At 39.1% G+C, this 13,958-nt stretch overlaps 1 protein-coding gene across 1 annotated transcript in view; it reads left to right on the top strand.

Annotated features, from left to right (window-relative positions):
* Positions 1-13,958, top strand: part of LOC127639036 (carboxypeptidase M-like) — a 56,444-nt gene that overhangs the window by 23,226 nt on the left and 19,260 nt on the right. The window contains exon 4 of the mRNA XM_052120858.1: positions 10,971-11,140. Coding sequence (XP_051976818.1) covers positions 10,971-11,140 — 170 coding nt within the window. The remainder of the gene's footprint in view (positions 1-10,970; positions 11,141-13,958) is intronic.

A 13,958-nucleotide genomic window follows, 5' to 3' on the forward strand; every position in this document is an offset into this window, starting at 1 on the left:
AGTAAGACAAAATACACATTAAAAATATATCCTCTGAAAAACCCAAATATCTTACGCAGTGTTGATTCTAAAACAAGATTAATCAAATGTATCTTGTTTTAAGGATTTTTTTATATTTTTACAGGAAAACAATAAAAAAAATGATCATCAAGAATATGATTTTTGTCCTAATATCAAAGATCTTACTAGAAAAAAATAAATTATGATCTAACGTAAATTTTCTTGATAAATAAATATGATCGCGTCTGGTAACATGTGCATGTAAAATGGCTAGAAATAGCATTTTAGCTTAGCGTAAAACTGACAATTCAAACAAGGTTTATTTCTTTTTCTTCTGCTTCAAACTTACTTCAGACTTCTCTGTCTGCTCGTATGAATGTAACACATCATAAGAAAGTGTTTCACCGCTGTTCAAATGCACTTTGGATCATTTATATGTAGAAATGTTTTCCATCTGAAAGGACTAAATATTAAATTAAATGACAATAAAATGTAAAGTAATCTCTTCAGTAATCAAAATACTTTTTGAATGTAACTGTATTCTAATTACCAATGTAGTGGAATACAGTTACTTATATTTTGCATTTTAAATATGTAATCCTGTTACATGTATTTAGTTACTCCCCAACCCTGGTTGCTAGTGTATTTCTATTTGGTTGCTAAGGTGTTCTGTGTACTGTGATGGGCTGGTATTGATACAGATTTCTTGATTCGATTCCGATTTAGATTCAATTTCGATTATTTTGGGTATATTTAATTTATTATATCCATTTTGCTTAAATACTGTATGAAAATTATGAAATTAATTATTCAGGAAACCCTCTAACTTTGTACATTACAAAATATACATTTAATTTGACAAGGTCACATTTTTTAAAGCTTTTTAAAAATATACAAATTCCATGTATTCCATCAACATATAAGAGGTAGACCGATATATATCAGTATTACTGATTAATAAGTGCCGATTGTTGCCTTTTGGAACTATCGGTTATCGGCATAAATCTATGTGGATTGTTTTTTTTTATTGTTTTTTAAAACAAATTATTCCCCCTGTTCCTCTATTGACACCACTGGAGGATTCTACAGTTTTATCAAATGACTGACAATATTCATATTTTCATCATCTGGGATTTATACAATTTGAACTCTTGTAGCCTCTGTGTCTGTGCTCATAATAGTAAGGAAAGGCTAAGAGTTTTTATTATTATTATTATTTATATATAAAGCCACAGACACAGTCTATGTGATTGTTTTGCCTATTTTATTGTCTGCCAGGTGTATGCAATTTGCTTAGAAAAGTAATACCAGCCACATGATTTCCAATGAGGCATCGTTCATGTCAATAGCACAAATGGTGTGGGGCGCATTACGTGCCAAAGTTTAATTGCTGAGGGATTTGAACCTAACCCTAACCCTAACCATGAGCTATAATAATAGTGATGCTTGCCTCAGCAAATACCACTAATAAAAAGAAGTTACATATTGAAAAAGTTACTCGTACTCGTAAAAAGTAATTGTATTGCATAACACATGTTACTTGTCCTTAAACTGAGCGCTCTTCATGTGAAAGGTGAAATCCAGTGAATGTTTTACACTGGGTCAAATGCCCTTCGGCCGGGAGAGTCATTGTAGTGTGACTGGCTTGCCTTTTTCCCGCTTTGGTTTTACTTCTATCTTATATTATTCTGCTCCACGCTGCTCGGGCCAGATCCAGCCCACTGCCTGCGCAAGCTGCATGCTGCATGAAAGCGTGATTGTGAATATACAGCCCGCTCTGAGTCCGACCAGAGATTTTCAACAGTGGCTGCCTTCTCTCTCTTGCTCTCTCTCTCTCTCTCTCACTCTCTCTCACACTCTCACACACTTTCTCGATTTCGCTCTCAGAGTTTTTTAATGCCAGCTTGATCTGATTTAGGGATAGTTACAGTTTTATTAGGGGAGTTAACTCGAGCCAGACTTTGTGTGGTCTTGACGAGAAACTGGGGAGGTAAAGTGTGTATGTGTGTTTATCAAGGACAGTCCTGTTGTTGTCCACATGCCAAGTTAAACAAGCAGACAGATCACTTGCCAACTTAAACAAGCAGGCTACGTGCCTTAGTGATCTATGAAACTATGTCAGGAATAGATCTATAAATATTCTCCATTGGTTTAGTTATTTGATTCAAAGTCAGTAAAGTTAATGTCTTTCTATTATCTCCAATCTCTAGTCACAAAACCAACATGTTTGATTCACAATGGCAGACATATAAAGCAATTAATCACAGAGCATCTCTTTTTAATGTATGCATTGGAGCAGGTAAACCTGAAGTTATTGATAGTTCAATAGACCAGTGTGGTAATTACTCATTCATATAATGGCACAGCAGTCTCCATGAATGGGTGCACATATTATTCAGAAAAATATACAGTATGTTGCCCAGTTTTGGGTAATTACTTATAAAATGTAATCCAATACTGATTACCAATGAAAAGCTGAAATTGTAATCATGAATCTTTTAGATTCACTTTTAGGTAATCTAATCTGATTACTTTTTTGATTACTCATTGCATATATACAGAAGATCAATATAATAATTAATTTGAAATGCATTAGAAGTTACAACACAATAATACGGGAAGTTGGCATGTTGTTTCATAGAATTGTGGTACCTTAGGATCGGCCACATTATGCTGATTCACTGACAAACACCATCTCCCATCAAACATTTCTGCATTGGTTTCAGTGTGTTTAACTTCACCTGTAGCACGACCATAAGCATATTGCATCAGCAGCCTGGGAAACCCGGATTTAGGTTGGTGATTGTGGGGCGGAGGGCGGGCCGGGTTGTGATTTTACACACCGGCCCCTTATCAGGCTAATCAAGCCTCCGAGAGGGATAACGGCCGACTATGTACAATGGTGCGACAGAGAGAGAGCGTTTACGGCAGCTGTGTGTATTGGTGTCTTTTGGTTTATTTCTTCAATAAACTATTATTTATATTGTCAAGCCGGTTCTCGCCTCCTCCTTTCCATTGTTCCCTTTACACTGGTTCCGAAACCTGGGAAGGTGGAGGGGAGTTCTCGCTGCTACCATCCACCCCAACGGAGCAGCCGCGGCCATCTGCCGGGGGACGGATGAGCCCGGCCTCCTGGAAGCAGAGGAACGGCCGCCGACCGCGAGGGGAGAACGGGCTCCTAACCGACTGCCTGGAGCGGTCAGAGCCGCTGCAAGGGGTGGAGGAGACCCCTTCCAGCCGCTGAAACACGGCGGGTCTGAGACCGCCGACAGGGGCGGGGGAGAAAATCCAGTGTTCTGTTCCCAGAGAAAGCGGCAGGGCGTTTCGTCCGCCAGGGGCTGGAGGACTGCCTCCGATCCGCCCGGGGAGGTGCGGCTGCCATCCGTTAGAGGGGGGAGGAGTGGCCGAGGACCAAGCTAAGGTGTATCGGGGAACCGGCGAGTAAGTGTTTTTTTTTTTTCTTTCTCTCTCTCTCCCACTGCCGCTCCGGGTTTAAATTTGACAGTTTTTTTGTTGGGGGTACCAACAAAATATACCAAATTATACCAATAGATTTGTCAATGGATAGTCAACACTCTCTGTTTTAAGTTTTTTTCTTTTCAAGTTTGGGAAGATTTGAGTAAATACTGCATAAAATAAGTGTTTGCTTTGCTTTTTGTGTACATCTGATACACATATGCCAAACAATGTAATGTAATCCAATTACAAGTACTCTTTAAGTAAAAAAATTATAATATCTGATTACATAATACGGATGTAATCTGTCATTACCAACACTGGTGATGACTTTTTCAAAAGAACTAAATTAATAATGGTGCTTGTGTACAATTTGTGGTGTAAAAATCCCTAGACTCATATTGAAGGAGTGACTCAAGCGATATCTATAAAACAGAAAATCATAGAAATTTGGGTTGGATTTTTTTGATGTGGGATAGTAAGCAACCACCTAGAAACCACCCAGAATGCCCTAGCAACCTCTTAGCAACCACATAACAATGCGTTAAACATGCTCAGAAAACGTCAGTAACTCCACAGCAATAACTTGACAACCAGCCACACACCCTAGCATCGAGGTAGTGAGTTTTGCATGGTCAAGCATCACTCATATTTACTTACAAATTTATATATATATAAATCTAATTCATATATAACTGTATGTGTAATATGCAGTTATGGTCATGGATCTACTTTTCATGCCACTAGCTTATCTCATTCAACGATTTGATGGCACTAACTTGGCAATTTTATTGCAGATGCAGAAAATAGTCCATTCTTAAAAAGCACTCTTATTATCAACTCAGTTTAAACATGATTTATTTATTTTTACACAAAGCTGTTATAATTTAGTTTGTTTTGATTATGTGTAGCAGTTGAGAAATCTGATTGGCGCTTGCAGTTTTTGTTTTTGCCAGTTTTGTGCAATATGCATCAGACGGTCAGTAAGCAGTCTGTGGGCGTTCTGTCTGAGACCTAAAGTATGTCTTTCAGATTCTGGAGAAACATTTGCACTAATGATTTCACAACATGAAAGGAGAGGAATCTACAGTGCTTACAGCAGTGTAATACTATGTCTGCACATCCAGTGTGAAATCCCCCTGTGAATTGTATAAAAGTGGACCCCACTACCCGCATCTCTTCACAAAGGTGTTTTGATTCACCAACAAGTGTAAGCTTGGCCCCAAATACATCATGACAAAGATGTGAGGGATCCGTGCCCACACACACGCGGTTACTTACTGTAGCTGTCTAAATAGGGATATACCATAGACTTCATGTGAAGCACATAAGAGATTCGATTCACTATTGGTTTCAATAGAGTTCAATGTTATGTTACTGAATTTACATTGAGTTCAGGTGTTCATGTGCATGTACCCATTTCAGAACCATTTATCATGCCTAACGTTTGGGCCCTTTGATCTTGTGGACCTGAGGCGAGTAAGGGTGCGCTGTTTGTGTTGGTGTGGTTGTTTGAAGTTTAGATCAGTTGTGTCATAAACAAAAACCAAACCACTTCGATAAAGTTTCAGCCACATCAATGGATGTTTTATCAAAAAATGTAATGACACATCAATGTGTAACTCTTAAAGAGAGCAATTTGCAGTACTACAAACTATAAATTGACAAATGGGGCCGTCACTGGTGACAATTAATTAAGTAAAATCTTCAGAAACTTCAAAGATGTGTCAATGAGAGATAAAAGCAGACCTTTCTACTACAGCTTCCTCTGAACAGTGTAATTGCTGTTTTTTTACTTGTGGTTTGTTGTGAGTGAGGTAGTCAGTGAGTCAGTAAATGAGTAGGTACTGATAAATGTGGAGGAACACAGTATGCTGTCATCACTGGAAGTTTTGAGCTGTTCTCAAAGTCTCTTTTAGAGTGTGATTTATTTAGAAATGCAACGTAGTTGTCAGGGGTTCAGGAATGGTTGGGGTTGATGGTTTTTAAATGTTGTGTTCATTTTTGGAGTCTGTGTGTGTGTGTGGTGTTTGTCCAGGTATTCCCTACATTGTGGGGACCCAATGAGGACTGACATTTTTTATGTTTTGGGGACAATCATTCAGTCCCCATGAGGAACACAGCTTATAAATCATTCTTCGTTATGTTTTTGAAAAACTAAAAATGCAGAAATTTTGTTTGAAGAGTGTTTGATATAGGGGTAGGGTTAGGGGATAGAATGGAAAGTTTGTACAGTATAAAAACCACTATGTCTATGGAGAGTCCTTGTAAAACATGAAAACCAACAAGTGTGTTTGTTACAGTGCATTCAGAAAGTATTATTTTGTTTTTCACATCAATCTACACTCCATACCCCATAATGACAAAGCAAAATCCAGATTTTTGATAACTTTGCAAATTTATTAAAAAGAAAAGTCTGAAATATTACATTGACATAAGTATTCAGACCCTTTGCTATGACACTTGAAATTTAGCTCAGGTGCATCCCATTTCTCTGGATCATCTTTGAGATGTTTCTACACTTTGATTGGAGTCCAACTGTGGCAAATTCAATTGATTGGACATTATTTGGAAAGACAAACACCTGTTTATATAAGGTCTCAAAATGCATGTCAGAGCAAATGCCATGAGGTCAAAGGAACTGCCTGCAGATTTTAGATACAGGATTGTGTAAAGGCACAATGGCATCTATAATTCTTAAATGGAAGAAGTCTGGAACAACTAGGACTTCTCCTAGACCTTGCCACCTGGCCAAACTGAGCAATCGGGGGAAAAGAATCTTGGTAAGAGAAGTGACCAAAAACCAGATGGTCACTCTGGTTAAGCTCCAGAGATAATGTATGGAGATGGGAGAAACTTGCAGAAGGACAACCATTACTGCAACACTCCACCGATCTGGGCTTATGGCTGAGTGGCCAGATGATAGCCTCTCCTCAGTGCAAGACACATGAAAGCCCAGTTGGAATTTGCAAATAATCACCTAAAGTACTCTCAGTCTGTGAGAAACAAGATCTCTGGTCTGATGAAATGAAGATTCACCTGCGCAATACCATCCAATGGTGAAACATGGTGGTGGTAGCATCATGCTGTGGAGGTGTTTTTCAGCGGCTGGGACTGTGGGACTGGCCAGGATTGAAGGAAAGCTGAACAGAGCAAATAAAGAGATATACTTAATGAAAACCTAGGCTCAGGATCTCAGGCTGGGCCGAAGTTTCACTTTGGACATTGTCACAGGACAATGACACTAAGCACACAAGCAAGAGTTGCTTAGGGACAACTCTGTGAATGTCCTTGAGTGGCCCAGCCAGAGCTTGGACTTGGACCCAAACAAACATTTCTGGAGAGACCTGAAAATGGCTGTTCCCGGACAGTCCCCATCCAACCTGACAGACCTTGAGTGGATCTTGTCACATCATAACCAAAAAGTTATGGGTCTGAATACTTATATTAATGTAATATTTCAATTTTTCTTTTTAATACATTTGTAAAGTTAGCAATAATCAGTTTTTTTGCTTTGTCATTATGGGGCATGGATTGTAACTTTATGTGAAAAAATGTAATACAATTATTTAAAGCATTGTAGCATATTGCTGCAACACAACAAAATGTGAAAAAATGAAGGGTCTGAATACTTTATAAATGCAATATATATATATACACAGTATCTCACAAAAGTGAGTACACCCCTCACATTTTTGTAAATATTTGATTATATCTTTTCATGTGACAACACTGAAGAAATGGCACTTTGCTACAATGTAAAGTAGTGAGTGTACAGCTTGAATAGCCATTTTCTCTCCCCGGTGTCATGTGAATCGTTAGTGTTAAAAGGTCCCAGGTGTATTAAATTTGGTGTCATCGCTCTCACACTCCCTCAAACTGGTCACTGGAAGTTCAACATGGCACCTCATGGCAAATAACTCTCTGAGGATCTGAAAAAAAGAATTGTTGCTCTACATAAAGATGGCCTAGGCTATAAGAAGATTGCCAAGACCCTGACACTGAACTGCAGCACGGTGGCCAAGACCATACAGCGGTTTAACAGGACAGGCTCCACTCAGAACAGGCCTCGCCATGGTCGACCAAAGAAGTTGAGTGCACGTGCTCAGCGTCATATCCAGAGGTTGTCTTTGGGAAATAGACGTATGAGTGCTGCCAGCATTGCTGCAGAGGTTGAAGGGGTGGGGGTTCAGCATGTCAGTGCTCAGACCATATGCCGCACACTACATCAAATTGGTGTGCATGGCTGTCGTTCCAGAAGGAAGCCTCTTCTAAAGATGATGCACAAGAAAGCCCACAAACAGTTTGCTGAAGACAAGCAGACTAAGGGCATGGATTACTGGTCCTGTGGTCTGATGAGACCAAGATAAACTTATTTGGTTCAGATGGTGTCAAGCGTGTGTGGCGGAAACCAGGTGAGGAGAATAAAGACAAGTGTGTCTTGCCTACAGTCAAACATGGTGGTGGGAGTGTCATGGTCTGGGGCTGCATGAGTGCTACAGGCACTGGGGAGCTATAGTTCATTGAGGGAACCATGAATGCCAACATGTACTGTGACATTCTGAAGCAGAGCATGTTTCCCTCCCTTCGGAGACTGGGCCGCAGGGCAGTATTCCAGCATGTTAACGACCCTAAACACACCTCCAAGATGACCACTGACTTGCTCAAGACGCTGAGGGTGAAGGTGATGGACTGGCCAAGCATGTCTCCAGACCTAAACCCTATTGAGCATCTGTGGGGCACCCTGAAATGGAAGGTGGAGGAGCACAAGGTCTCTAACATCCACCAGCTCTGTGATGTCATCATGGAGGAGTGGAAGAGGACTCCAGTGGCAACCTGTGAAGCTCTAGTGAACTCCATGCCCAAGAGGGTTAAAGCAGTGCTGGAAAATAATGGTGGCCACACAAAATATTTACACTTTGGGCCCAATTTGGACATTTTCACCTAGGGGTGTACTCACTTTTGTTGCCAGCGGTTTAGACATTAATGACTGTGTGTTGAGTTATTTTGAGGAGACAGAAAATTTACACTGTTATACAAGCTGTACACTCACTACATTACATTGTAGCAAAGTGTCATTTCTTCAGTGTTGTCACATGAAAAGATATAATCAAATATTTACAAAAATGTGAGGGGTGTACTCACTTTTGTGAGATACTGTATACATATGCTAAAATGCTTTAAAATTATTATTTTATTTTTTTTCATCAATCTACTGTGTTAAAAGAATTTTGAGCATTTAAACATATGCCGACTTTGCCAGCCCTGATATATACTGTATATTTGTTCTTGTACAGTATGTGTGTTTGTTGTCTTGTTTTTATATACAGCTATATGTTTGTGTGAGATTGTTGCCACCCAGATATATCATACTGATGAGCAACTGAGCACTCTGTTTTAGCTGTGAGATAACAGTCATCATACATCCACTGTTAGAGACTAGAACACACAAAGCGTGCATGCATACGTGCACACACACACACACACACAACACACACACACACACACACACGGACATGGACAGACATAGTTATGCTCACCATACTGCTGGTCTGAACTTGTGCTTTATAATCACAGGTGTCACTGTTTTCCTCTGTGTTGTGTTTGTGTGTGTGTGTGTGTGTGTGTGTGTGTGTGAGAGAGAGAGAGAGAGAGAGAGAGAGAGAGAGAGAGAGAGAGAGAGAGAGTGCACTTTAACCAAGTCTAACTCATAAAGTTTCCTAAAAAACAGTTTCATCATTAGGGCAAAGGGAAAGACATTCATTTCTCAGAAATAGTATTCAGACATGAACACATATATGGCACTTTTCCACTGCACGTAACGGTTTGACTCGCCTCAACTCTACTCGCTTTACTTTTCTGAGCTTGGATTTCAACTGCAGTTTAGTGCTGCAACAACGTGAGTGGGATTATAGGCTGATCGTCATAGTTGCGCCGCCTCTGTTGCCGTGACATAATCTTAAACATGACACAAACTGACCAAAACAAAAACACAACCGCTAGCTGTTAGCTACTAGCTCATTGAGCTGCATAAAGCAGTTGTTGCATGGTGATTTTACACAAGTGTAACAGTTAAATTGGCCTGGTTGTTTCAGAAACAAGCTTCCAGTAGCTGGTCAACTAAATAAAGTGAAGCTTTCAAGCAGAGTATAGAGTTAATGTAACAAAACGTACCATCCTCCATCGTGGATTCCAACAATGCTGTGGCCGAGTCCAGGGCACTCTCCCTCCTATTGCTTGCCGGTTTATATTGGTCGAACTACTTCCACTTTTACGTTTTTTTTTTTTATTTTCCCTACACTGTTGGTAGGTCCAGTGGTAGCCGTGTGCGGCCAACAGCTGAGACACTTCCTGAGAGACCTTTTCGTTTTGCTCATCGCTAACGAGTGGACCGTCTGCACCTCGTTTATTGACCACGGCGTGGTTTTGCACACAGCCATTTCTTTTTTCACAATTTGAAAGGCGTCCACAGAGTCGAGTTGTACCATGCAGTATGTGACTACATACATGACACATGTATGTTTTCTTGTGTGAGAGCCTCGGGCATCGGGTTCTGTTAGGGGTTTCTGGTATAGCTGCTCCTGTAAGATGTGAATATCATTGTAGTAAAACCAGCCAATCAGGGACCAACAATCATGCCACAGTCCAAATCACTGAGATAAAATGTTTCCCCATTCTGATGGTTGATGTAAACATTAACTGTAGTTCCTGACCCGTATCTGCATGATTTTATGCACTGCTGCCACATGAATAGCTGATTAGATAATCACATGGATGATTGTTGGTGCCAGACTGGCTGGTTTGAATATATCTGTAACTGCTGATCTTCTGGGATTTTCACACACAACAGTCTGTAGAATTTACTCAGAATGGTGCCAAAAACAAAACACATCCAGTGAGTGTCAGTTCTGTGGATGGAAATGTCTTGTTGATGAGAGAGGTCAACAGAGAATGGCCAGACTGACTCGAACTGACAAAGTCTATGGTAACTCAGATAACTGCTCTGGACAATTGTAGTGAGAAGAATGCTATTCTGAGATGCAGGTTTGCTCTGTTTTGGTGGCACGAGGGGGGCCTACAAAATATTAAGGTGGTGGTTTTAATGTTGTGGCTTACAGTAAAGATAAATAAAATATTTTTTAAGCAATAACCATTAGGAAAAGTTTATTGACCAAGTACGATTTTTTGTACAAGGAATGTGTTCAGTTCCCATCATGAAACACAATACATTTATACAATATAAATTTTTTGACTCTAATGTATTTATTGTTAATGTGTTATTAATTGAACATGGGTGTCTTGTATCAACTTTGCTGATATTATATAATATATATCATATAATGTATACAGGCTTATTGATTTAATAAAATGCACATGCTATACAGTATAGCACAACAGCACAATATACTTCAATATCAATATACAACAATGCAAGTGTATATATAAGTGCAACAATAAAACATTCTAGTTGAAAATGGCATTATTGTTGAGTGTGTTTGGGCTTCTGTGTTCAGGTTGTGGGACGTGTGTTACTACTGCAGTTGATCAATTATCTGACCAGTCGTTACCTGAGCGACCCGTGGGTGACCCGTCTGTTGAACAGCAGTCGCGTGCATATCCTGCCATCAATGAACCCAGACGGCTTTGAGTCCTCTGCTCGAGACTGCATGTACACAATTGGCCGGTGAGTGTTTGTGTATGTGTGTGTGACAGGGATGCTAAAGCCACATAAAACTTTCAAACTTTCCAAGCTACAAGTTACTGATAACTTAAAATAGTTAAACTACAGTCAAGCTGATCTTTTGAAAAAGTAGTTAGCTAACTACTTTGAAGCTAAAAATAAGAAAATGTTCTTAGTTTAGCTGTCAATAGATCAAAAATGAATATCACGATATGCTGATTAATTCGTCATAAATATAAATATTTGTTGAAAAAGGCCCGCACATAACAGTAATTCAACAGTGGGGAAAAAGAGGATTTGTATCAAAATGTCGGACATGTAGGTGTAAATGTAACCTGACATTGTGACAATGTACACATATTGTGCATAGTAGATCTTGCTGCAATAACATAATGAAAATGTAGATCTAATTCCATAGAACTGTGAGCACTGCTGCTTTAAAGGATGGCAATTGACACTTTTCTTTATTTGACTACAATATAAATAAAACTCCTCCCCTACACAGCATGGTTTACATTTCACAGTTGTTTGCATAGGGATCAACCCAGGGACAAGCACTTAACAATGCTTAATGTCGAGCCCTGCTCCTGGTAGTTATAAATGCATTAAGTTTTTACTACAGTAACCATGATAAACTACAGTAGTTTAACCATGGTATTTGGAGTAAAACTGTAGTAACCACAATATTAAACATGTTTACTACAGTCATGTTCACTACAATTGTAAAGCCATCATTACTAAATGGATACTAGTAGTGCTGAGGTAAAATCATGGGAAGTTGTATTAAAGGGATATTTAACCCAAAAATGTAAATTCACTCATCATTTACTCACCCTCATCCCATCCCGGATGTGCACGACTTTCTGTCTTCTGCAGAACACAAATGATGATTTTTTTTAATAATATTTCAGCTCTGTTGGTCCTCACAATGCAATGGTGAATGGTGACCAGAATATTGAAGGCACATAAGGCAGCATAAAATAAATTTCCAGTGGTTAAATCTACATCTTCTGAGGCAATATGATAGGTGTAGGTGAGAAACAGATATTAAGTCCTTTTTTAGCTGCAAATCAACACTTTCACTTTCACTTCTACATTCTTGTGTGGAAGTGACTTTCACATTCAGCCACCTACTGGGGCTTGTCAAACGTTGGGATTGATATATAAAAAAATGGACGTACTGTAAATATTCATCTGTTTCTCACTCACTTCTATCATATCAATTCTGAAGATATGAATTTAAACACTAGAGTCATATGGATTACTTTTATACTGCCTTTTGGGCCTTCAAAGTTCTGGTCACCATTCACTTTCATTGTATGTACTTCAGAGCTGAGATATTCTTCTAAAAATTTGTTCAGCAGTTGAAAGAAAGTCAAATACATCTGGGATGGCATGAGGGTGAGTACATGATGAGAGAATTTTCATCTTTGAGTGAACTAACCCTTTAAAGTCATGGTTTCTGGCAAAAAAATATAGTCATTGAATATAGTAATTGCTACAGCAGCCATTGGTTACTTCAATAATACTTTAGTAAAACAATGGTTTACACACACACACACACACATTTTAAGAAAATGTAGTGTTAGTGGTGCGAGTAGTAAGTTCACTTTAAAAATGCAACAAGAAGGAATGCTTTGCGAATATGCGGATGATACACATCTTCGACCCGTCAAAACGTAGCATGGAATGTTGGCCAATCCATGCACTTAGCGCTCATGGTGCTAACGCCACTAAAGGCAAACAAATGTAGAGTAAATAATGGAGAATAAAGCAACTAGCAAAGCTTAAGGTAAGACAGCATCTTCCAAACATAATTTTAAAGTTTTACCACCATTCCACAATGTGTGAATATGTACGTAGTTCGAGATACAAATGTTAAACTAAGGTTGACTAACACGCTAAAACTAGCAGCAACACATCGCATGTGTTTGAATCGTCAAAACGTCAAAAAGCAAATGCTTCCATGTAGTAAAGAAATATATGTATAGTGTTCCATTTGTGACCATACTACGCTTTAATAATTCATACATTACACTACAAGAGTGCAAAGTGTATATTGTTAGTGTATAGTGAATCATTTTGTGCACAGCTCAAGTTGTAAGAGTCTGTTGCCTCAGAGGGGACGTTTAGAGACATATCGCCCTTTTCCCACAAATCACCCAAAACAGTGCTGATAAGCAGGATATAAAGGCTCTAAACACGCTGTATCTGCCATGCACAATCTCTCACACACATACACACACAAAGATAAACATCCTTTGTATCAAACCGACTGGAACTCAAACTGTGTTACCCACAGACTCATACTGTAGCTTTCCTGAAGGGAAGGGGGTCTCATAACATCTTTGGACTGTTGCCATGCCCAACTAGTAAACATACATCCACCCATGTGGAAAAATGGTGAGTCTGTTCAAATCTGCAGTCAGATGATATGAAAAGCTCTATCAGGATCATCGAGTTTCATTCATCCTGTAGATGTACAAACATTTGTGACAATGGTGCTTTTGAGCAAACAGTACAAGCCAAACAACACAATGCCATCTAATCACTTGGGTATCTTCTGTTTTCAACGATACCCATCAAAGGAAATCCAAACCCCCACATTGTCCTTTTTCATTCAAAGATACTACAGCAGATGCTTTAATTGAGACGTATCATCTGAGGAAAGTCGTGGAATTCCATGCTGGTGAACCCTATCTAGAATGCCTCTGTATGATTAGCAGTAAAATAAATTGAATTAGTGAAACTCAAACACTAAAGACAAATAAGAGATGATATGTGTCATTGATTTGTGTTTGCGTGCAGCTACTGACGATTG

This window comes from Xyrauchen texanus, chromosome 47, assembly GCF_025860055.1.
Source record: "Xyrauchen texanus isolate HMW12.3.18 chromosome 47, RBS_HiC_50CHRs, whole genome shotgun sequence".
NCBI lineage: Eukaryota > Metazoa > Chordata > Actinopteri > Cypriniformes > Catostomidae > Xyrauchen > Xyrauchen texanus.